Source organism: Doryrhamphus excisus, chromosome 21, assembly GCF_030265055.1.
Source record: "Doryrhamphus excisus isolate RoL2022-K1 chromosome 21, RoL_Dexc_1.0, whole genome shotgun sequence".
Taxonomy (NCBI): Eukaryota; Metazoa; Chordata; class Actinopteri; order Syngnathiformes; family Syngnathidae; genus Doryrhamphus; species Doryrhamphus excisus.
The window spans coordinates 6782000-6806926 of NC_080486.1; the positions used below are offsets into that span (position 1 = coordinate 6782000).

The window sequence follows — 24927 nt, forward strand, 5'->3', positions numbered from 1 at the left end:
ATGACCCGCCGTATCATCCTTTGCTCACAATGTGTTTGAGAGTGAATAAAGTGCATTTTCGAACAATGGTTGTGTGTGCCAAGCAATAAAGCACATCACACTAAATGTGTTCCATAAGTGCCAAAACGCTCTTCTCTGAGCGAGTGAAGTGCTTTTTTGGACGTGGCACACATGTGCCATAAATGCAGAAGATTTTTACCACAAAGCCTACAGGTTGCTTGAAATACATTATAACAGGACACTTGGAATGAGCCTCCTGGCACCTTCCGCTGGCTCACAATGACGCGCCATATCATCCTTTGCTCAAAATGTGTTTGAGAGTGAATAAAGTGCATTTTCGAACAATGGTTGTGTGTGCCAAGCAATAAAGCACATCACACTAAATGTGTTCCATAAGTGCCAAAACGCTCTTCTCTGAGCGAGTGAAACACTTTTTCTCATTTTCGCTCTAACTCCACAGCAGTGCTTTTCAGCCACATAAAACTGTTGCAGATAGAACGGGATGTGATGTTGCGTCAGGACACTTAGAATGAGCCTCCTGGCACCTTCCGCTGGCTCACAATGACAGGCCGTATCATCCTTTGCTCACAATGTGTTTGAGAGTAAATAAAGTGCATTTTATAACAATGGTTGTGTGTGCCAGGCAATAAAACACATCACACTGATTGTGTTCCATAAGTGCCAAAACGCTCTTCTCTGAGCGAGTGGAGTGCTTTTTTGGACGTGGCACACGTGTGCCATATATGGAGAAGATTATTACCATAAAGCCTATAGCTTGCTTGAAATACATTATCACAGCGAGTGAAACACTTTTTCTCATTTTCGCTCTAACTCCACAGCAGTACTTCTCAGCCACATGAAACTGTTGCACATAGAATGGGATGCGAAGCTGCGTCAAGTACACTTGCATTGAGCCTCCTGGCCCCTTCCACTGGCTCACAATGACGCACATTTGCTCACAATGTGTTTGAGAGTGAATAAAGTGCATTTTCGAACAATGGTTGTGTTTGCCAAGCAATAAAGCACATCACACTAAATGTGTACCATAAGTGCCAAAACGTTCTTCGGAGGCCTTCTATGGGCGTAGTGGAGTGCTTTTTTGGACGTGGCACACGTGTGCCATATATGGAGAAGATTATTACCATAAAGCCTATAGCTTGCTTGAAATACATTATCACAGCGAGTGAAACACTTTGTCTCAATTTCGCTCTAAGTCCACAGTGGTGCTTCTTCGCCATGTGAACCTGCTGCACATACGTATGGGGGGATACGAAGCACGAAGCTGCGTCAGGCACACTTGGAATGAGTCTCCTGGCACCTTCCGCTGGCTTGCAGTGGGCCGCTCTAACGTCCTTTGCTCAAAATTTTTTTCAGAGCAAAAACACTGCATTTTCGAACAATGGTTGTGTGTGCCACGCAATGAAGCACACCACATAACTGTGCCCCACAAGTGCCAAAATGCTCTTCGGGGGCCTTCTTGGAGTGAATGGACTGCTCTTTGGGACCTGGCACAATGACAGTATTCAGTTGATGTGGAAGTACGGAAGTAGCACTATGTCCTACTTCCGTAGTGCAAGTAGCACTATGCACTACTTCCGTAGGGTCTCACCTCATGCCACCGGACGCCCTGAGGACCAGACGAAGTGTGTCAACCTCACCCTGGTTAGACACCCCCAACCCGACGTACATTGACACCCTAGGTATTCCCTCGTGGCGTCCCAGAATCATCCCTTGGATTTCCATTAACCATAATACCAAAGTGATTAATTATTATGGAGAAAAATCTCACCACAAAGCCTATAGCTTGCTTGTGTCAGTGCGAGTGAAACACGTCTCATTTTTGCTCTAACTCCTTAAGGAAACTCCTTGTACTTCGAGGCGAGTTCCTGGTGGGTGTCGATTGGAGGGTGGGAGTGATAGAAGAACAAGATAGAACAATATATTCCTGACACCACAAACCTAATACGGAGGTCTGGGCTTATCACACTCCCTGAAGTTGGTCTTAGAACAGCTGCAGCTGCACGGCTGTTTTTACATATTCAGATTGTGCAGATGCAGCATCGGCTGGCCAATAAGAAGTTGCCACAGCCCTGGACAGCGGCAGATGTTGTCCAGACGCAGAAGGGCCCCCAAATCCTCGTGATGCCGCTGGTGACCTCCTGACCTGTAAACAAACTACAAGAGATATCTCCCCTATCCCATAACTCATGGGGGTGCATGTCTGCTTTGCACAGGTACTCTTTGTTCCATATCTGTGTGTAACTAAACCAGTAAACGGGTTATAATAAAGTAATCAGTCTGATGTGTTCCGCGTGTTTTCTATATCCGGACATGTGGGTGTATTGAGCCAAACTGTGAAATGAGTATAATAAACTAAAACAACATAATGAATAATCAATCACCTTCATTCCCCCTCATGGCCTCAACAGAGGCAACCCTCGAGGTAAGAGAAGCAATGAGACACACTCCGATCTTGGTTTTATTCAACAGGAATCGGACGGTCCTCCAAACAGCCAATCGAGTCCCCCTCAGGATCTTCCCGGAGACGGACCAGCTGGTACTGACCCGTACGTCCCCGAAGAGCCCCAAGGTGACTTTCTCGATCAGGCATCTTAAACAGGGAATGCACCAACAGGCAAACACTCCCAGAAGGAGCAAGCAAACAAACCCTGCACTGAAAATGCCAGAAACGAGTTCTTTCCACTTACCAAAGTAGCTCATCCATCGGTCCCACGGGCTGGTATCCACACCTGAGTATTCTTTAGCTGAGCTAAAGCGATCATGGTGCACACACCACCCTTTTCTGCCAATAGCATGTCAACTGCCATGCAAGTCTGGAAGGTCATCAGAGAAGTAGCCTGCAACTGTTCACTAACTGCTCTGAATGCTTCTTCAGTTTGATTAGAGACGCTGAATGTTATAATGCAGATAATTAATCACTTTGGTATTATGGTTAATGGAAATCCAAGGGATGATTCTAGGTATCCCTCTGGGACGCCACGAGGGAATACCGAGGGCGTCAATGTACGTCGGATTGGGGGTGTCTAACCAGGGTGAGGTTGACACACTTCGTCTGGTCCTCAGGGCGTCCGGTGGCATGAGGTGAGACCCTACGGAAGTAGTGCATAGTGCTACTTCCGTACTTCCACATCAACTGAATACTGTCATTGGAAGAAGGAACGAAATCGGGGCACAAACACCAGTCATGTTCTCTGTCGGTAACCTATCACTCACTCCGGGTCCACCGCACCACCACCAGAGGTCAGCCCTGAGGATCGGCCGGAAGAAGGCATCCACCTGTAAGGTAGAATTACACCAAGAGGTATTAATCGGAAACCTGTGGAAACGGTAATGCACGTAAATTTACCTTTCGCCACTGTGCTGCTGAATATGGGCTTACCTTTGACCTCTGTAACCTTGGGGTTGCGCTATGGCGAATGGCCTCCATTTAGCCGAGGCTGCTTCTGGAACAGTGGAGGGACACAAGGCACTCCGTGGGAATTACAGCGGGAACTGTTCGTATTAAGGGGCGCGCTCCCCAGGCACACTAAACAGTCTGTTTTCCTTGTTTTATTGTTCCACCATTAAAAGCCAATTGTTAAACTGTCCCAAAATACCTGTCGAGAGGACGAACGATGTGTCCACCAGGTCCCCACTTATCGTCCTCAGACCCCAGCGTACCGATTGCATTTCGTACCCATTGGCCGGCGACCAGTCCAGGGTCACCTCTCGCCCGAAGACAGCTGGGATAGGCTCTAGCCCCGACCACCGGGGGATTAAGCGGTACAGAAAATAGATAGATGGATCATTGAAAGCCTACAATTCTGTCAAATGTTCTGGTGGAAATGTATTTTTGTCACAACTAAAGTGACGGTCTTCTTGGAAAATGGCGGGCATTTCGGTGGCTATACAGGCCACCGAAATGGTCCCTTTGAGTATTTGTGCAAATCTTGGTGCTTGCACCACTATTTAAAAAAGGATGTCGTAATATTCTCAGAATATCTGGTAACCTACACATTCACTGCCTTGTGACTGGTCTGTCCTTTTGTGAAATTGTGAAACTATGGGGCGTGTCTTCAAGTTCGCCAAGTTCGTGTAGGCTTTCAATGATCCATCTATCTATTTTCTGTACCGCTTAATCCCCCGGTGGTCGGGGCTAGAGCCTATCCCAGCTGTCTTCGGGCGAGAGGTGACCCTGGACTGGTCGCCGGCCAATGGGTACGAAATGCAATCAGTACGCTGGGGTCTGAGGACGATAAGTGGGGACCTGGTGGACACATCGTTCGCCTTCCTCACCTTGTGTGCCACAGCCTGGAATAAACAAACAAGAATAAACTATATAAGAATAAACAAGAATAAACTGTCACACATCGTCGTCCTGCATTTGCTTGCACATAGTAGATAAGTACTGTAGTACATGTTGCTGCCATGTTAAAACACACCAACAGTTTGCAAAGCTAACCTCAACATGTTATACTGCATGTTGAGGTGCAGTATATGTTATAATGTTATACTACAATTAGCATTGGCGGACTAACATTAAAAAGATCAGTCAATGGCGTTTTGTATTCCAAATGATAAGTGATACTTACAATGTAATCCGTCGCTCTCCTTCTTCAATTGAGTCCAATTGTCTCCCTCCGACAATCTGTGCATGCGCAGCCGGGAAGGTATCGTCCCCATGTGGGTTTACCTCATTTGATTTGCTGATGGCTTCGCTGAATTCAAAATGTTGACTTAGGTTTGATTCTATTGGTCTTGACGAACAAGTGTCAATCACTGGAAAGGCCATTCTGAGCCAGAGTAGTGAGCAACTGTTGGACAACTGACTGGTGTAACATTTCAGGCGGTTCACAATAATTTGTTTTAAAATCAAATGCATTTTATTTTTTACAGCCACAGTGATATTTAATTAAAATTAGATTAGTTTTAGAAGTTGGAACAGAAATTGCAAATTACACGTAGTGTATGAAGGAGTGAGAGGGTTTAACAAATCGAGTGATTATCTTTCATTCATTAAAGACAGCAAAATAGTATTTCAGACATTGCTTATGGTTTCATCATGATTAATTAGTTTAAAAACTAAAATGTATAAGCATGACAGCCCTAACAACAATAATACTCAATATTCTATTGCATTTGCATGAAATTTTTGAGTAAGAGTAAATAAACAGGTGGAAAAATGGTCAGTGGGCAGTGAAAGTGTTTATTCTTTTGCTAAGAGTAGAGAAAGAAACAGATCACATCCATTGATATACATGTATTCTCGGAATATGTATAAATATATAAAATACATGCTCAGCAGAAATAAAAGTATGTATGTACTACGTATATGCAATTTTATTACTTTGATTTGTTTTGTCGCTTTTTGATCCTTCAATGTGGGCTCTTCCTATAAAGCAGAATTCACCAAGGGTTGGATTGTTCACCCACTGATGGGGAACAGAGCTGGGTTTAGACCGCTGTGAGACAGGTTAGTTTTACCATACTGATGATGTGTTGCTGCAATAGTAACCTGGCGAGATGTTGTGACAGCAGGCACAATATATGAGATACATTTCATTTAATACAAATGGTTTGAAATCAACATTTCTGTTTTTTTCATTTGTTTTTTGCTGATAGTGGTTTGCGACTGATCTTCTTACTTTTGTCGTTGTTCTTCTTTGGAGGTTCCGGGTTGGCCTGCATGTGTCTGCCATAGAGACTGAGGGAAGAAAAATAAAAATATTGAATAAATACATTACATTACTGTATTTCATTGGTCCACAAGCAAAATGTGACTTGTGACTTGCTGGAGAAACCCTGATTTTGGCAACTTGAAGTTTCAGCTCCTTCACAGATTAATTAATGGTTTGATTTAACAAGACAAGGTCTAACGAGGACCTTGATGAGCAAGGCCACACAGTGGCTTAGCACAGTAGACTCGGGATCAACACAAAACATCATTAATTGAAAAACTCTCTCTAGTCCACGGTGCCATTGGTGCACCAAGTTTCCCTTTCCCCTTCACCGAAGGCATATAAAAACTGCGCAATAGCGTCATGCTATTTTTTTTTTTTTTTTTTACAAGTGTTGGTTGTAAAATAAATTACATATACGGTATGAATTACAGTTTTTCTTTCTGTATGTCACTGTAGGTCACTCCAACGCCTAGAGCCATTTTTGTAACATTTATTTTCACAGCTCATATCAAGCCAAATTCAGAATATTGACAAAATATTGGTATCCACAAGTCACATTGTTTTACTAAAAGAGCAGAAATAACTGTTCAACTAAATCTTGTATTTCAGGATGCATTACTTTCCAGCATCAATATTTCGAGATTTCATGTGACATCGGTTTTGGCCAATGGGAGACAACTTTGTAACTAACAAATATATAACCTAATGTTTTGGGAACGTGGGAGGAAACCGGAGTACCCAGAGAAAACCCACAGACGCAGAGAACATGTCACACAAGATGCCCGGGCCGAGATTCAAACCCAGCTCTTCCAGATCTCCAGACTGTGTGGCCACCACCCCCACAACCAATATATTAATCCATTCATTTTCTATCACTTATCCTCATTAGGGTCGTGGGGGTGCCGTCTTTGGGCGACAGTCGGAATTTTTTTCATTTCACAAACAATTAATATTAATCAGATGATTTTCAAAGAACGATCTACATTTTTGCATAGAGGCCTACTATCAGTCCTCTGCATCGATCTCCTGGTATGGTTGCCAATCCAAGTCAATCATTTTTATAAGGCTAATAGATTATTAACTAAAATCTCTTACCGGGCTGTTAACTACTCCCTTCAGAGAGCAGCACAAACTGGGTCTAACAAGGACAGAAAAAGGCCCCGATGCACAACTGTGCAAGAAGACAAATATCTGAGAGTGTGTAGTTTAAGACAAAGACGCCTCACAGGTCGTCACCTGGCAGCTCCACTAAATAGTACCCGTCAAACACCAGTGTCAGTATCAACAGTGAAAGCGGCACTTCAGGATGCTGGACTTCATGGCAGGATTACCAAGAAAAAGCTGTGATATGTCACAGACTGGCCAAAAAAATGTCCAGGTGATCCCAAACGTTTGAGGGGTAGTGTATATTGGAATTTTTTTGGGCCAGTCTGTGTTATAGCTTTTTCTTGTCAATCCTGCCATGAAGTCCAGCATCCTGAAGTCGCTCTTCACTGTTGATACTGACACTGGTGTTTGATGGCTACTATTTAGTGCAGCTGCCAGGTGTCTACCTGTGAGGCGTCTTTGTCTTAAACTACACACTCTCAGATATTTGTCTTCTTGCACAGTTGTGCATCGGGGCCTCCCACTCCTTTTTCTGTTCTTGTTAGACCCAGTTTGTGCTGCTCTCTGAAGGGAGTAGTGGTAAGAGATTTTAGTTATTTTTTTTGTTAAAATATGCATCCTAAAACACGACAAAAAATTATGCAAACCCGAAGCTGAAGCAGAGGTAACATGAGAATCAAACATTCACCAAGGAAGGTATCAAAAGACAGTTCCGCTGGTAAATAATTCAAGATATGTCCACATTTTTTACATGACTGTATGCACGGTGTATGTGTGAGTGTGCTAATACATACTACTTGTAGGTCTCAGAGCGAACATATTCAAACACATGGGAGACTCCGAGTTGGAACTGATCTGCAATGGGAGTGACCCAAGGATTGTTCTCTGCTTTGAAGACCTGCTTTGGTCCAGTCAGATCCAGATTACCTAAAGATACAGAAAGCACATACAGTCGGTGGTTGAATTTTCGCTTGGTAAGTTATTCTGTTTTTGATGCGCGATCAACGTGCGCTCCTCCTGTTTGACCCTCGGCCCCCACCATAGTTTGATTGAAGCACGGTAACTCTGTAGCCACAAGCTAGACATTTTTTGTATTGATGGGAAATGGAGAAAGAAAATAGTATTTAGATTGGTAAAGTTAGCTTCAAAGCCCTGCCATAGAGACTGAGGGAAGTAGATTGTTTGTATCTACTGTTGCTGTGTTTGACTTATCATGGATTACATGGCCTGCCAGAGACTGGAGCAGTGCAGGTATTGTTTTTATTGTCATATACAGTGCTACCTTGGCATAAGAGTGGCCCAACTAACCAGTGGTTTTCACATTTTTACATTTCTGCTGATTTTTTCCATTGAACTGCCAGCTAAATTGGAGTTACAGCTGCTATCGACGGGCTTCAACTACGGTCATCACCGTAGTTGAAGTCCAGTGTCCCACATAGTATCAGCATTCGAGAGCAAGTGTGAGGTGAAAGAAAAAGGGGGGACAATACATTCAAATACAACCATACAGCCCTCTTTGCATCGGAGAGCGGTGCATCGGTGGTTCAATGAACGTCGAAAAAGTAGGACAAATCAAATTAAAAATTCAAAAACTATTGTATTGTAATAAAATAATATTTTAATCGATTGACAGCCCTAGTATTTTGATGTTTGGATAATTTTGGCATTTGGACGTCTCTAAGCATTGTGGGACACAATGGGACACAAAATACTAATAGAAACATAAACATGGTCCTGTTAACTGTAATTACAGTTACAGCAAGCCCCTGTGCTACTAAAGCAGAGATAATGTGGATCACACTGCGAACAGCCACCTGTGTAAACCACACACTCACTAGATCGGGGGTCATCACACTTTTTCAGCCTGCAAGCTTTAACATTTTAAAGCTTTCTTAATTTCTTTGATCAACCGTCTACACCATGTCATACTTTTTTATCAACCAAGGTTTTTTTTATAGTATTGAAAAGAGCTTTGTGAAGCACAAATTATTTTGAACCTCGTAGGCGTACACAGAATTTGGTCAGTACCAAGTTCAGGGGGTAGGACTGTCAGTCTGTTGCCCTGGATGTGAAGCTCCTTAAGTTGTACCAATTCTCCAATCTCCTTTGGCAACGAGATGAGATCATTGTCCCGAAGGCTCAACTGGATAAGGAACAAATTGAGAAATCAGTCAATTTGAAATTTGAACTCTTGTACGCACGCACACACCCACACAGCATGGTCCACCTTGCTTTACATGAGTGCTTCTCAAATATTGGGAAGTGGGCGTGGTGGTAAGGCTTTCATTTAGCTTTTAAGCTTTTTAGCTTTTTTTGGTTTTTGTTTCAATTTATAGAAAAAGGCTCAACAGTTTAAAATCATCATACTTAGGTTGCATGAAATGAGACATTTCAAAATGTACCTTTACTGCTTTGTTAAATTAAATTGTTATAAATTAAAGAAAGTCAGTTTGTCCAGTCCTGCATTTTGTCAGTGTTGTTTTCTTAAAAGCAATATCGTCTCACCTCATTGTTGTGAACCAATTATCGTCTCTTCTCATGAGCTGAGTGTATACTGTAGAAATTGGCACCATAAAACCCTGATCAGAGCACCCCTTTTATATATGATTTGGATTAAAAAAAAAGAACTCAGCAATTTGTTTTGGAAAAGAAAGATCTTTCCATATTAGTTTCTTGGTAGTGATGTGCCACTACTTACTATTTGCAGCTTTGTCAGCTTCCCAATGTCGGCTGGCAGGACTTCGAAGTCATTGTCACTCAAATACAGAGCACGGAGTGTTGCTGCAAAAAAAGCATCCTCATTAGTACTGTATCCGTCAATGAAAATGGGTTACAGTTTTTGGGTTTACATTCATAAAGGGTTTAAGATTCTAACATATGTACGACAATTCTAACATATGACAATGTTTGGCCACCCCGACAAAACTGAGATGTTGCTAAACAGAGTTGCCTGTTTAAGGACACCTCTCTGAGTTTTGATAAAAGCCCCACTACCCAAAGTGACTCAGTAAAAAATCTCGGTGTGACATTCGATTCCACTCCATCCTTTCAAAAGGACATCAAGAATGTTACCAAAACAGCATTTTTCATCTTTCCAACACTGCTAAGATACAGCCTATTCTATCTACTACTGACGCAGAGACCCTTGTCCATGCAGTTGTCATATCTCACCTTGATTGAACTGAAATGTGCTGCTTTCTGGACCTCCAACTCGTTTGAAAAGCCTCATGAGTACAAAATGCTGCAGCAAGACTCATTACAAGGACGAGTAAATGCGAGCTCTCGAGCCTTTTCTATTGGAGCTCCAACACTGTGGAATGCCTGACCTCCTGATATGAGAGCTACTTTGTCAGTAGAAATGTTCACGTCCTACGTCTAGGAACTGGATGTAGGCTATGTGAATTTTTTTTTTTAATTACTAAAAGAAAAGTAGGCAGGTGTATAAATTTAGACAATTTTTATTGATATGAATACCTTTAATACTAATTATTTGAACACAACATTTGTTTGGTAAGCTCATTGACCCTTGACCTGCATACACAAGTGAAGGCAATCATAAAAAAACACACATTACTTACCATACCATTTTTTGAATAACATGATGTATTGCACTGCACTTTATATTTTAGCAATAAACATCAAACATAAATATCAACATTTCAAGAGTATTTAATGCTGTAATTGGAATGTCAAGAGCTTTTGAAAATTATTAATGAAAAGTGTGCAGAAACAGGGCTGCACGGCGAACGAGTGGATAGCGCGTAGGCCACACAGCTAGGAGACCCGAGTTCGAGTCCACCATCTCTGTGAGGAGAATGCATGTTATTTTCTCCCGGCACTCTGGCTTCCTCCCACATTTCAAAAACATGCATGTTAGGTTAATTGAAGACTCCAAATTGTCCATAGGTGGCTGGCCACCAGTCAAGGATGTCCCCGCCTCTCGTCCGAAGAAAGCCCCATGACCCTCGTGAGGGTAAGCGGTAGAAAATGAATGAATGAATGTGCGGAAACATTATGTAAAACAACAGTTTCCCTAAATGTATTGATGACAAAAAATATCCATCCATCTTCTTCTGCTGCTGCTGCTTATCAGGTCACAGGGGCAGCATTTTCAGCAGGGAAATGCACACTCCCAGGCCAGCTGTGAGACAAAATCCCTCACCCCGGCTAGGTATGCCCAGAACACCTCACCAGGGAGGCATCCAGAAGGCATCTGGCAGTTTGTGTCCGCGATCATGAACACAGGTGAGAGTGGGAACCTTCCCTCCAACTTTCTCTCACTCATGAACAAGACTACAAGATACTTCGGGACCTCACTCCCAACCCGCAATTACAATAAATTTACCTTCCCCCTTCAGATGAACATCCACTATCTTCTGTCGTGACAGTTACTGCAAATAGTATAGTAACTATATACTATATTATGCATTGCATTATAATACACTATATGGAGCGTTGTGATATTCAGGCAGTTCCCTGACCAATGCTTAAAAGATTATGTGTGTTTGTGTGTGTGTGTGTGTGTGTGTGTGTGTGTGTGTGTGCATACTCACTGAGGTAGAAGAAATTTCCAGGCAGGGAGCTTTGGTTCATATTATTGTAGGTGAGGTCCAAAACTTCAAGCGCTGGCAAAGAACCAAAGCCTCTTGGCAAGTTGCAAAGGCGGTTCATTCTGTGCAGAGATTAATATATAAAAATCAGCACAAACAGAAAACAATCACAGCAAAAATTAACTCTTATATAACTGGTCTGCAACACCAGGCAAAAATTATGGACTCATCAGTCTTGGAGGATGTTGATTCAGTTGTTTAATTTTGCAGAAAAATAACAGTGGACTGACATGAATTATGGCTCCAACACTGAATGTCACTTGAAACAAAGGAACGGCTTATCAGACTTCTGAAAGAAGGTAAATCATCGTGCAGTGTTGCAAAGATGTTGGTTGTTCAATCAGTCTAAAATCTGGACTGAGTACAAACAACATGGGAAGGTCGTCTAAAACTAAACAGAAAAAAAGAAATGGGCTGAGGAAATGCACTTGTGGAGTGTGGATGAAATTCATCCAGTACCTGAAAAAATATGCAAATTCCCACAATATCATTGATGATATGGGGCTGCATGTGAGGGAAAGGCACTGGGAGAGATGACTGTCATTACATCTTCAATAAATGTTGACATTTTGGACACATTTGCCATTTGAAATTACTTTAGTTTTGTGTCATGTCTGTGATCTGTTTTTTCAACAAAATTAAACAATTGAATGAACACAAACAGGTGAAAATTTGGCAAAAATGAAACCCTACTACACTGTTTTGCTGTGTCCAACCTCAGTTTGCTTATGCAGATCAACAATCCAACCGCATTCAAAGAGAGAATGCTTTTTTTCCTTTGTCACCAAGAGATCCTGACAGAATTGCTGACAGAAAATGACACCAAATCCACATTTTTGGCAAAGTTTTGGCTTTTCAAGGCTGTGGTTTTAAACGCTTGATCAGCTGATGAACAGCCTATTTCAGTTGAATGTTTGCTCACAATAAATTGTTGACTTGGTTGTTTTGTCTCACTCCCATCTCCTCTTTCATCATTTTGAAGCTTTACTTAGAACCTCCTTAAGATTAAGATTAAAATAACCTAAATGCATTTTCAATGCCCATGTTTTTCTTCTTTTATTGGATAGACTATTGGATCTCTGACTCTCAGAAGTTTGTTACAAAAGCCAAACAATATTGTTGGGCATGCTGTGTAAAAAGTAAATTCAGCAGTTGCATTATATTTTCATAACAATATAATGTTTGTAACAAAATATTATTATAAAAAAAAAGGATCGTATCGGATCAGATCCGCAAGACAAAAAATTGGATCAGAAGAAAAATGAAAAATGTGGATCGGGACAGCCCTAATTTTCAGCACAACCCATTTACAGTCATATGAACAAATCACACCATGAAATGTATGTACTTTTTTTTTTCCAACGGGGGCCCAATTACTATATTAGTGTAAGTATTACTAGTGTAAGTGTGCTATCGTTTCATCTAATGGTATATACATATTCAAATAGTCACAGTCATTCAAATATGAAACAGTGATTCTCAACTTGTGGGCTATAGCCACTCATCAGTGGTTCGCCAGTCTTGCCAAAAATAAATTACAAGTGTAATGTCCGTGAATGGACCTCACGTCTGTGCTATTTGCTCCTCATCAGGAGGCGTGCGTCATGTTTATGGGCAACTTCTGGAAGGGAAAGGATGAATTTAAATTGAATTTGTGGATAAAAATGATGGTTCCTGACTGGAAGAGGGCGGGATATAATGCTTACAGCATGTGCAAAGGCATGAAATTGTGGCAAACAGGCGTTCAAATACAAGCTATTTAAGTTTAAGTTTAAGTAAAACTTGCAATTGGGTTGTCACTTGTCATCGTGAGATGATGGTGGATCAAACCAGTTGAGAATCATTGAGTGAAAGTGTGTTTTTGTGATAAAACCCCAAATCCATTTGGGGGGGAAAAAAAGTATGATATACCCAAGATTAAGGTGCTTCAGCTTCTGAAGACTGCTAATTTGAGTTGGCAGTTCTTCAATCTGGTTGTTGAACATGTTAAGGACCTCCAGATTTTTCAGCTCTGAGATATTAGCAGGCACCACTAGAAAAAAACAGATGAGAAAACAACATGAATAAATGTTATGAATTGCATGGACGTGCAGTTCTTTATGTTCAACACAGCTGCTTAATGAGTGTAGTCCAAACAAACAATGGCCACATGCGGCCCACCAAGCGTTTGAATCCGGCCCGCTAGTTGCTTTCTAAGTATTTCAACTTTTAACATACAAACTCGCAACATGACTTGCAAGTCTTATTTAGTAAAAAAAAACATTGTAAAATTAAATTACATAGTTTGATGTGGTCTGATGTTTAAAGTGCTCCTGAAAAAGAGACATGAGAACATACATCTGATTGTATAACACTTTTACAGATAAAATTAGACAAATAATTCAAGAAAATTATAAGCATAAAATAGTGTGTGTGTGTGTTAAATATATGTTCTGGTCCCCCAGACAATTTTGTTAACTCAATGCGAGTCAAAACTCATGAGTCAAAATATTTGCCCACCCCTGATGTAGTCCGTCTGAATCCATCATCAATCCCAATGCATATTTTTGCAGAATTTAGCAATCACAACTTCAGCAAATTCAGCTATTGTTTCCTGCCAAGTAGTGCCACATATCCTTTGAAGGGGACCTATTATCTTTTTGCATTTTTCTGACCTATAAATGTAGTTAGAATGTTGTTTTCTCGTGTTAAACAAATCCAAAGTTTCAGATAATGAGGTTTGTGCATTTGGAAGTGAGCCCTGAAAGACATTTGGGATGACTCATAATGCCACGTCTAGCTGCTGAGCTCCACTGCACCAACGATGCCTCTGACAAAGTGTGTCTGACAATGAGAGTTCCTTGTCTGGCAGGCGAGGTTGCCACACGTGCTGCTTTTCCAGAGCTCCAGCGCACCAGCAGTGCTACATTCCTGCCCGAGTTCATACACGGTAAGTCAGAGGTCTCCAGCCAGTAGATCATGAGCTGGCAGTAGCTCCTAAACACTTTCCATTAGCTCTCCAAATACTTTATTCATTTATTATCAACTCCTCGATACATGTTCTGTTCTATATTAGAATACCAATAACGTAATTTCCTGTGCATACGCTGCGCTGGGGATAAGCCCCACCCACTAAATTTTGTAATAAAATGGCATATTGTGACACGCACGAGTCCCCGAGGACCAGTCAGCTCTTTTTTTTTGACAGGGGCCAATCATAAGCTATGAAAAAATACTCTTGTAAAAGCAACTCATTGAAACTGCAGGAGGTCTTTATTCAATATAAACAGTCTGACTCATCTTACAAACAACATAATCTCATCACTCATCAACTCATTTAATTGGAGGAGCATAGAGGAGCCAGGCAACGACATTTCGTTGGCAATTTCACTGCTGTGTTATTGTGCAATGACAAAAAAGAATGTCTATCTATCACAGAGCCACAGAGCCCAATGTAGAGGTCATGGCAGTGCCCCAATGAATGCGTTGCTCAAATGCAATGCCTTATGGGAAATTAAAATGTTTTCTTTTTAAACTCATATTGTATATTGTCAGGTGCAGTTTTTGAGTGTTACGTCGCTGTGTGATGAGTTTAGTGTTAGTGAAGTGTTCTTTGAAAGATGACACCGTGAGTCACACTGTTTTGTTATACTTACGTTATACTTATGGTGTTAATGACCTTCTGTGATGTCCAATGGGATGACAAGCTTGTTGTGAGTGTACTGATAGCTCATGATTAGCTCCTGCCAAATAAAGAGCTATGCTTTCCTTACTGACTCAAGAGCCACACAGTATTTAAACAATTAGTAGTAGTTCTGAAGTAAAGGCGAGACAAGACAAGACTAGAATTTAGCCACACAAACTGTCTAAGTCGCAGTGTTTAAAGTTTAAGAAAAAAAAGTAGCATCTGATATCATTAGTGCGTTAACTTAGACAGCCCAAATATATTTTTTTTTCCACAAACACAGCCAGAACAACCAACTTCATATTAATCTTTGTTCTTAGTTGTTGTTAATTATAAGTACCACAAAGTCTGCACTGTGTTCATTTCTGATCGGATGGTTATACTGGCTTGAGTGGAGTGGAGCTGTCTTGTGCTTTTTTCCTGGTGGAGTTCTCACTTCTAAGCTGTCCCCCATCCCCGCCCAAGTGTAGAGTCAGCCCCGGTTGGCGTCAGACTTTCAGCTGCCGTCTGGTTGAGTTTGTGCGTGACATCTCAGATGTGATGGGACAATTACGACCAAAAAATACATGCTGGTTGAGACGCTTACATTAAATAGTGGTTGCTGTCATTGTTCTTTCCACTGCGGACACTGAAAAATCTGCCTGTGCGATTTTGGTGACATGTGTGCACTGTGTGCCTGTCAGCCAATTTACCATTACGCACGCTGCGCTTTGCCTGCACCCCAAATAGACCAGGTTGGAGCTGGCGAGCTTTCGCCGGACCTTTGGCGTGCTGTTTTGGGGAATTAGTGGGGAAGAAGGCCAAAAAAAGGTACTGTTTTTCACTCTGACAGTTTCGCCCATGCAAAGCCTACAGTTTGTACGAGGGTACGTCCATCTAAGGAAGTCCTGTGATGTCAGCATATTTGTTGTGTTACACGATAACCTACGCAGAAAGCTTTCTAGACCTTTCAGAATCTGCACTTATTCCAGCTGTATTTCTTTGGATTTCAAAGTAGACCACTGACCGTGGTGGAAAAAGGCTATTAGTAACTCCAGACATCGATGAGCTTGTAATTTGGACCCCCTCCCTGTATACAAACTCCAATGCTACACAGACAACCGCTTACTTGCACAAAATAAACACAGTTAGGACACTGATAAATTGTTACTTGTAGCTTGCACTTCTGACAGTTTGGTGGATAGTCCAGCTTCGCCCATGAGAAGCCAACAGCTTGTACCAGGGTACGCCCATATAAGGAAGCCCTGTGATGTCACAGCTAGACGGGCTTCCTTATATATGGGATGTTAGAAAAAAAACTCTCTGAAACAGAGCGGTCAGAACCATTCCAAACTTCTTTCAGGGTTCACTTCCAAATGCACAAACTTCATTATCTGAAAATTTTGCATAATTTCACATTAGAATACAACATTCATAGGTCAGAAAAGTAGAAAAAGCATAATAGGTCCCCTTTAAGTTTTGTGTAACCGGTTTTCATATAGAAAGTCCTTCTCCAGCTTTTAGGGCCCAATGAAATTTGTTGCAGCTGTGCTGTTGTCTCCACTTCACACACAAAGTATTTGAAAGAAGTCAGCAGCCAACCTACAAAACTTGGTTACATTAATAAGCACTGAAACACAACTCACACACACATTAGCATACTCTGTGAAATTAAGCTAACCCAGCTAGCTTTCACTGGCTATTGCTGTTCACAAGCGCACACTCTGCGACAAGAGTTTTTTTGCCGACTTTGTTGATTTTTCTGGTTGCTGCCTCGACATGTTTAGATCAGGATGGGGCTGGTTAGTGTTTGCGAGGACATGCTGCTATAAATGAGGGGTCTGAGCTAGCTATCCGCTGGGTTACATTAACAAGCACTAAAGCACAACATACAGTCTGAGTAGCACGCACACAGCCGCATTAGCCTGCTCGGCTAAACAAAGCTAACACAGCTAGCAGTGCTGTTCGCAAGTTCACACTAGGTGACAAGAGTTTCAATGAGGGGGTTGGTTAGTGGTTTTTGAGGACATGCCACTATGAATGAGCAGTATGCTGGGGAAATATTCCCCAGATGGTAATATTTCTTCTCAATGTTACAGCATTTCATATAGATGGTCAATTTCTGTGAGAATGCGTGTTTAACAGTAGATTCTGTTAACGTGGACATCATAGGCCCCTAGGTTTGTTCCTTCATCAATAACTGTAAAAGCCAAAATATATCCACACTTTTTCACTTGCAGGATGCGGTGCATCTTCCAACTTCTGTTTTTGGCTTGTGTCCACCATGTTCCCACCTGTCCCACAAGTTCCCATCTTTGGTTGCCGACTTTCATGCTGCTCCCGTATGTAAATCAAAAGTATTGATTCTTGGTGTGTTCCAAAAGGTGTATCGCCATTGTTACACAGAATCTTTCCAAACAGCAGAATCAGTCTGCCATTGAATAACAAGCAGGCCCATAAGGAAATAAGGAAAAACAACATTGAAACAACAGATAAAAGTAATTTTAGGTGGCTTACCCGTGAGCTTGTTGTGGCTGAGGACCAATTGAGTGATGTTGGACAAGGTGACTGAGGAGACAAGAACATACATCAAAAAATTCCTACCAGATTACATTTTTGTTTTTGCTTCACTGACAGTGTTTCTTTTACAAACATATATTAATAAATGAATTACAAAATCAAGAAATATAGTGCTGTTCAATTCTGACACGAAAAAGGAAGACTTTGGTAGTTTTGGTAGCTTAGGGCCTATGATGTGCACGTTAATGGAATCTACTGTTAAACACTGACTTGTCACCCAGTGTGAAGTATGAGCTCTCTTCCATGAAAATGGCTGGCAGTGAATGAATTAATATACAATTCAGTTATGAAAATGGAACAATGTTGGCGGGGTTTTTTTCCAGATTTTTTTTGTTGATGGGGAAAAATTGACAGTGGCATCACATCCATTTCTTGGTGTGTTTTCTATGATGGAAGAGTTTGACTACCGGTGCATGTGCGCACCGCTTGCACATTCCAGTACAGCGGGTGGCGGTATGCACATTAATGTTGGTTATGACCAGCCATAAAAAAAAAGAACATGTCTACATCCTGTTCTCTATTTTTTGGCAGTCAGTGTAGATGGATAGATAGTAACTTCACTCATCTCTTCACTCAATAGAAATACTGCATTTTTTTATTTTGGTTCATTCTATCTGTATTTCTATTTGTTGATGTTGAGTACAGATATGACGTGTACTTCTATGGCACAAAGTATATTGCGTAGGTTTTATGTAGGGTTACTTAGGGAATTGCTGCCTATTACACACTATATCTGCTGTTGTTATTAAACATAACAGGCTTTGCAATCTTGACAGTAATATACCACCAAGACTGCAAAGCCAAGATTGGTGTTTATTGAATAACAAGAATGTTCTACATTTTCTACATTCTCTGCTTTTTTTTGGTTGTTTCCTGAACATTTTTTGCCATTATGATTGACTATCTTAGTAATAGCATTTTACAAAATACATACTTAAATAATTAGTAGTAGTTCTGACATCTTGCCACGAGATTAGAATGTGACCTCATATTAGCTCAGGCTTCATATTTTGAGAAAAAAAGTAGCAGTTTATACACAGAGCAGTCTCATTGTGTGGTTACAATAGGCTATACATTCAATAATGGTGAACCTTAGTAGCTTAATTTTGCCAAAATCATTATCATTAGCAGACAACAAACATTGCTAGTATTTTGCTCTGCCATGACAGCTAAGTCATGATAGATTCTCTGGGACTGCATGTACAGTATGTATACATGCATGCACACTACACCATGTGTGACTACCAGTAATGCTACGCCCCCTTTTAAATGTTATTGAAATAATTGTGATTAATATAGACTTTCTTTCGTACAATGTGTTCGTGAATTTGATATACTGCGCTGATGTATGCACATACATTCATAAAGGGACAGTTAAAGAGGCCATGCAAGAAGGCAATCTTTGGTTCCCCCAAAGACTCAATTATAATATCAGATGAGAAAATATATCTCAATTTGCTGTCTTTCAGAATGAATAAAGCTCGCTTAAAATGAAAATACGTTCCACTTTTCCCCTAAATTGCAGGGGCATGTTCAGTACTGTAACGTTTTCTGAGTCATGCACTTAAACGGAAGAGTTTTGGAAATAAACTAATAACTAATGCATTCTTACACAGTCCTGGAATATCTAGCATGTTCGAAATGCCTCTGTCGCACAATTCCACTTCTGGAAGGTTCTTGTCCCGACTCTCATCTACAATTTTCTTCATTGACTTCGACATTTTCTGAGGACAAAGTGAGAGAAAACATGTTAAAACTTGCTTGTACGCCGGAGCTCACCTGAAAGCAACGTCAGCCATAATTTATTACACGGTAAAAAGGTGGAGGTATTGTTATTACGACGCTTAACTTACGAAAGCGGACTCAAAGTGTAGCTCTTGAAGCTCGGGCTGCGGCTGTCTTGCATATAAAACCAAACATACCATAAAAGGATATAGCGTTCATTACACCGGAAGTGGGCTCTTCTTCTACTTTGGAGTTTAGCAGTGTTACTGCCACCGGGTGGTCATGTGCGCTTCTACATTGTCAGTCATTGTTAGTGAGTTAGTGAAAATCTGAACTGTCGTATAACAGACGCTCAAAGCTATTGTCAGATAAAACTAACATATAACCCAGACCATATATCAAATGAACTATTGGAAATGCTACCGGAATGCTAATTTCCGTTGCAGATAGTTGTACATTATTGTGTAAAGTGGCCAAAATGGCATACACACCAAACATCATAAAACACATGCAAGGGGAATGCTACAAATTTTAAATGCCACAAGAAACTGCAAATGCTACAAACCCACAGGCCCCAACTGTATGAAAGAAATGCTACAAGTTCAAGGAGCAAAAGAGACTTCCTGGGAAATCCGATCTGAGGGACGAGTAGGATGCCCAGAAGAAAAGTGGGTGAGTTTTGAAGAGGTGGAATGAAAAGCTATATTTTTCTTTGTCATAGCTAAACAGCTGCGTGTAATATTTTACAGCAGAGGTCCCAACCACCAGGTGGTCTGATACGGCCGGGACTGAGACCGCTACCGTGCCGAGACCAGTAGCCGTCTATGGGTGGAGTCACATAAGGTTGTGATTGGCAAGCACTGATTAAAAAAATTTTTTTTTAATAGTTTTGTAAATAACGACACAATATTGTGTGTAAATGTATATACATTTTAACAACCATTATTTTATTGAAAAAATAATATACAGTCATCTCTCATTTATTGTGGTTAATTGGTTCCAGACCAGACCTCTATAAATGCATTTCCATGAATTAACCGTTCATGTTAATTTGTTTCATAGTTACAGCATAGAAAACCTATGTATGACTTTGTAAATATGATTTTTTACCATTATTATAGCCCTGTAGACATCAAATAAACACCCCTATAAGTCATCTTAGTGATATAAGTCATATTAGTCTTTGTTTACAACACTTTGCCTAACTCTAATGTGCAGGCTATGGGTTTGGTGCAGGGACACAAGAGGACCACCGCTGGCATAGCAAGCTGAGCTAACTCGTTAGCCTCTCCCATTTACTTATTCTAAACTTAAGGTGTTTCAAACAAAGTGGGGTAGAAAGACAAAGTAACAAGCATGTTATATCAGACATTCATCCATTTTCCTCTGTGGTTTTAATGGGCTTTATTGCAGACAGCGACAACATGAACACAACATGACGGAAAAACAGAAACATAAGACATAACACAGGAAGCAGAACAAGCAGAGGTAGACCAGCAGCACTCTCTATTGATGAAATACTCTATATATCAACATCCTCTGCTTATCTGGGTCCGGGTGGCTGGGGCACACTCAAATGCAAACCGGACCAGGAAACACTGAAGGTCACAGCCAGACGATGTCATCAGGACCACATCATCTGCAAATACCAGTGATGAGATCTTAAAAGAGACATATTATGCTCATTTTCAGCCCTTGGACCTGCACAGAAAGTGTTTTAGTTCTTCCAGAATCTTTACCTATTCAGCTGTATTTTTTTCGATTTTGTGGTTTCACGAAAATGGTCTGGCACGCCCACTCTGCTAAAACACCTCCGGTTTGTGCCGCAAACTGGGAGTTAACAAACGGTATAAGAGTTGATAATAAAAGATGATTTCGCCCACTGCGTAACCATATGAAGACTTCCGGTTCGTGCCGCCAAGTTTATTGGAGGTGATAAATAGCGATTTACCTTTTAAAAATGTCTGCTTTTAACATACACCCATGTGTTGGATCCCGCATCCGATTCAGAAGTGGAGACCATGCAGTCCAAAGTTTCTCAAGAAAAGAAGTTACTTGAAGACGTCTCTCAATGGTTAGTAGCTTTCTACAGCATCTGTAACGTGTAATGTGTTTTGTGGGATTACTAGTGTGTAAAAACTCGGGTAGAGCTATTAGCAACCCCGCTAATGTATGTTATAATGCTACACAGACAAGCGCTTTTTCTCCATGATTTACACAAAATAAACAGGACACTGATAAACTGTTACTTACTACTTGCCCTTCTGACTCCTCCACACGGCCAAGTAACGTTGGAAAGGCGTCGGGCTACAGCAAGTTTGTTGGCTAGTCCAGCTGCATAGTGGCTGTTGGAGAAGAAATTCTCCGCAACCTAATTGAAGCCTCCAAGACCACTTGTTTAAGTAAATTTCATCTCCCCAAGCGTATTCGTTAATCTCCACTTATGAGAAGGAATAAAACTCACTCACTAGTAAAAGTTAACATCATGTATTGTAAAATTGGTCAGACAGAATAAAATCACAAAAACACAGGATCCTGGGCTGAGTTTCTCTTCCAATGTCCGCCTGCAGCCTCCTGATGATAAGAAGGAAAGTCAGCCCCGATTCTTGCATCTCAGCGCTTTTTGTAGATCTCCTTAGATGGGGTGGAGTTGGGGGTATGTGTGGGGTATGGACCAGGATCCCGTTCCCGGACCAGATACTTCCTCCTTCACCCCATTATCTCCACTGACTCCTGAGTAAATAACCGGAAATACCCAAGACCTTCCTGGCCTTTTGGTTCTCCCCCAATGAGCTCTGCAAAGACAAGAAGAAGAAACACAACGCAGGATGTTGTGCCCTGACCATCCGTTAACTGACCCTTAACTAGCACTGCTCACAGTTTGACTTGATACTCATTTACCCTAAATCAAAGACAATTATTTAAAAAACTAAATTAGACTACATGGCCCATATTCACAAAACTGTGTGAAATGCCGTTGACAGATTACAATGCATTTCTTTTGCTGGTAGGGAGTCAGGACTAAGGATCAGCCGGCCGATATATCGGGCCGATATTTGCGTTTGCTCCTTCTATCGGAATCGGCCGATACGCGCGTAGGTTCGCCGATGTATTTTTCCACCGCATGATTTACAGTCAGGCATCCGCCGGGGCACTTTTGTGTTGGCCCTGCTGCAGAGGACCCCGCAACACACGTAGTCGCGGTACCCCGCCCCCACTGTTGAATCACATCAAGGCCGCATTTTCACAAGTAATAGAGTTAGCTTGCTTTTAACACTTAACTAAGCCCTTCACATTTCACTGGGTGATCGCTAGGCATATCAGTTTAAGTCACGGTCTGTCAACAAGAAAGCCCAAAAACATCACATACCAATGCAACAGACGAATAAAAGCACTCTCACTAGTTGAGCAGAACAAGAATTGAACAACTATGCAAATTTAAATGCGTGTCGTGTGTGCGCTCTCTCCGAGCAGGCACACACACACACACACACACACACACAGAAGGAATTGGAGCAGCCGTGTCTGCTTATGAGAGGTCTTTAGCGTGCTTTAATGATGAGAGAAATGTTTTATATATGTACTAAATTGTGTCAGTGTGATGTGTTTGTGTGTGTGGAGGCGGGGGGTGCGCGTCACTCTGCGGAGGAGCACTCATCACATCGATGCTAGATAAATTTAAACTAAGACCGAAATGTTTTGCACATGGTTGAATATTTATTCCTTTTAAAGTTGATAATGCCGTTTAAATGTGTGTTTAAGAAAGCTGAATCCTACTGTGTTCAGTGTTTACATTTCAATAAATATTTGTTTAAACATGAGACCTGTAATATTTGTTATCATGGTCATTTTTTCATGCAAATTGAGGGATCAAAAGCAGTATTGGCCACAAATATCGGCCCAAGAAAAATCGGCCATCGGCTAAGGGTGATGAAAAAAAATCGGTATCTGCATCGGCCCCAAAAAAAACATTATCGGTCGATCTCTAGTCAGGACCCCAATCACTTGTGCCTGATGGTGGCGTCTTTAGGAATTGTAAACTTATGCAGTGTTACCTTTTGAGGGATTGCTCGCAAGTAAACAGTGGAGCTGTGCTTGAGGGAGGACAGAGGGTTTATATATAAAGGAAATGCGCCCCTCTGTGACATCACAAAGGAACAGTTTTACCACGCCTTTTAAAATCAAGCGCTTTGAGCCATCCCAAACTTCTTTTAGGGCTCACTTCCAAATGCACAAACCTCATTATGTGAAACTTTTGCACGAGAATACAACATTCTGTCTACAATCATAGGTCAGAGAAGTGACCTTTAGGCCCCCAAACTGGACTCTCTCTATGTCTTGGCTGCACCTAGAAATTCTGTCCATGAAAGTTATGAACAGAATCAGTGACAAAGGGCAGCCTTGGTGGAGGCCAAAGTTCACCAGAAACTGGACTGAATTACTGTTGGCAATGCAAACCAGGCTCCTGCTCCGGTTGTAAAAAACCTGAATGACACATGGTATCGCGCCACCAATCCTGTACTCCTGAAGCACACCCCACAGGACGCCACAAGGGACATGTTAAATGCCTTTTCTAAGTCCACAAACCATATGCAAAATGGTTGGGCAAAATCCCATGTACCCTCCAGTACCCTTGTGAGGGTGTAGACCTGGTCCAGGTGACTGGGACAAAGACCACATTGCGCCTCTTGTAGCCAAGGTTGTACCCTTCTCTCCAGCACCCTGGAATAAACTTTCCCCGATAGTTGGAAAACACCCTCCAGTCACCCTTCTTGAAAAGGGGGTCCACCACCCCGGTCTGCCAATCCAGAGCAATGTTGAAGAGACATGTCAGCCACAACAGTCCCTCAACATCCAGAGGCTTCAGGAATTCAGGGCAAAACTCAGACTGACATCTGGAGCTTTGCCACTGGGGAACGTTTTGACTACCCCCCCTGAAGCCACGATGATGAAACTGTCCGCGTTCATGTCCTCAGACTCTACAAAGGGTATGTCAGTGGGGCAAGGGCGTCAAAGTATTCCTTCCCACTGTTCGGCTATCCTCCCCACTGTAAACGGTGTGGACCTGGCACTGGTTCCCCTTTCTGAGGCATCGGATGGTTTGCCAGAACCTCTTCAAGGCCGAACAAAAATCATGCTCCATAGCCTCACTGAACTCCTCCCTCACCTGAGTTTTTGCCTTAAGCCACATGCCGCTTGGCCTGCCAGTACCTGACAGCTGCTTCAGGAGTCCCACAGCCATCCATGCTCATGAACTTGACAGCTGCCCTGACCTCTGGTGTCCACCATCAGGTTTGGGGCTTGCCTCCATGACTGGTACAACCACCTTGTGGCCGCAGCTCCGATCGGCTGCCTCAGCAATGGAGGCACAGAATCCCCCCCAGCATGCAGGTGAAGCTCTGCCAGAGGTGAGAATTGAAGACTCAACAAATGGGACACTCTGCCGGACGTTCCCAGCACATATTCACTACACATTTGGGTCTGCCAGGTCTCTCTGGCATCACCACCATCTAATGCAACTCATCACCATGTGGTGATCAATTGGCAGCTCAGCTCAACATGTGGACGCAGGTCTGATGAT

The 24927-nt window shown here is 41.8% G+C and overlaps 1 protein-coding gene across 2 annotated transcripts; it reads right to left on the minus strand.

Moving 5' to 3' along the window:
* Positions 1-5180: 5180 nt before the first annotated feature.
* Positions 5181-19586, minus strand: rsu1 (Ras suppressor protein 1). 2 transcript variants are annotated; one of them, XM_058060584.1, is made up of 10 exons: positions 19475-19586; positions 19234-19345; positions 17559-17609; positions 13310-13430; positions 11342-11460; positions 9487-9569; positions 8817-8931; positions 7583-7715; positions 5646-5704; positions 5181-5515 (listed from the first exon to the last, which is right to left on the minus strand). In XM_058060584.1, exons 1-10 carry the CDS (start codon positions 19544-19546, stop codon positions 5481-5483), a joined length of 900 nt encoding a protein of 299 aa, XP_057916567.1. In that variant the 5' UTR covers positions 19547-19586; the 3' UTR covers positions 5181-5480. The 2 variants fall into 2 exon arrangements, with proteins under 2 accessions (XP_057916567.1, XP_057916566.1); XM_058060583.1 differs by having other exon boundaries at positions 5182-5704.
* Between the last annotated feature and the right edge of the window lie 5341 nt (positions 19587-24927).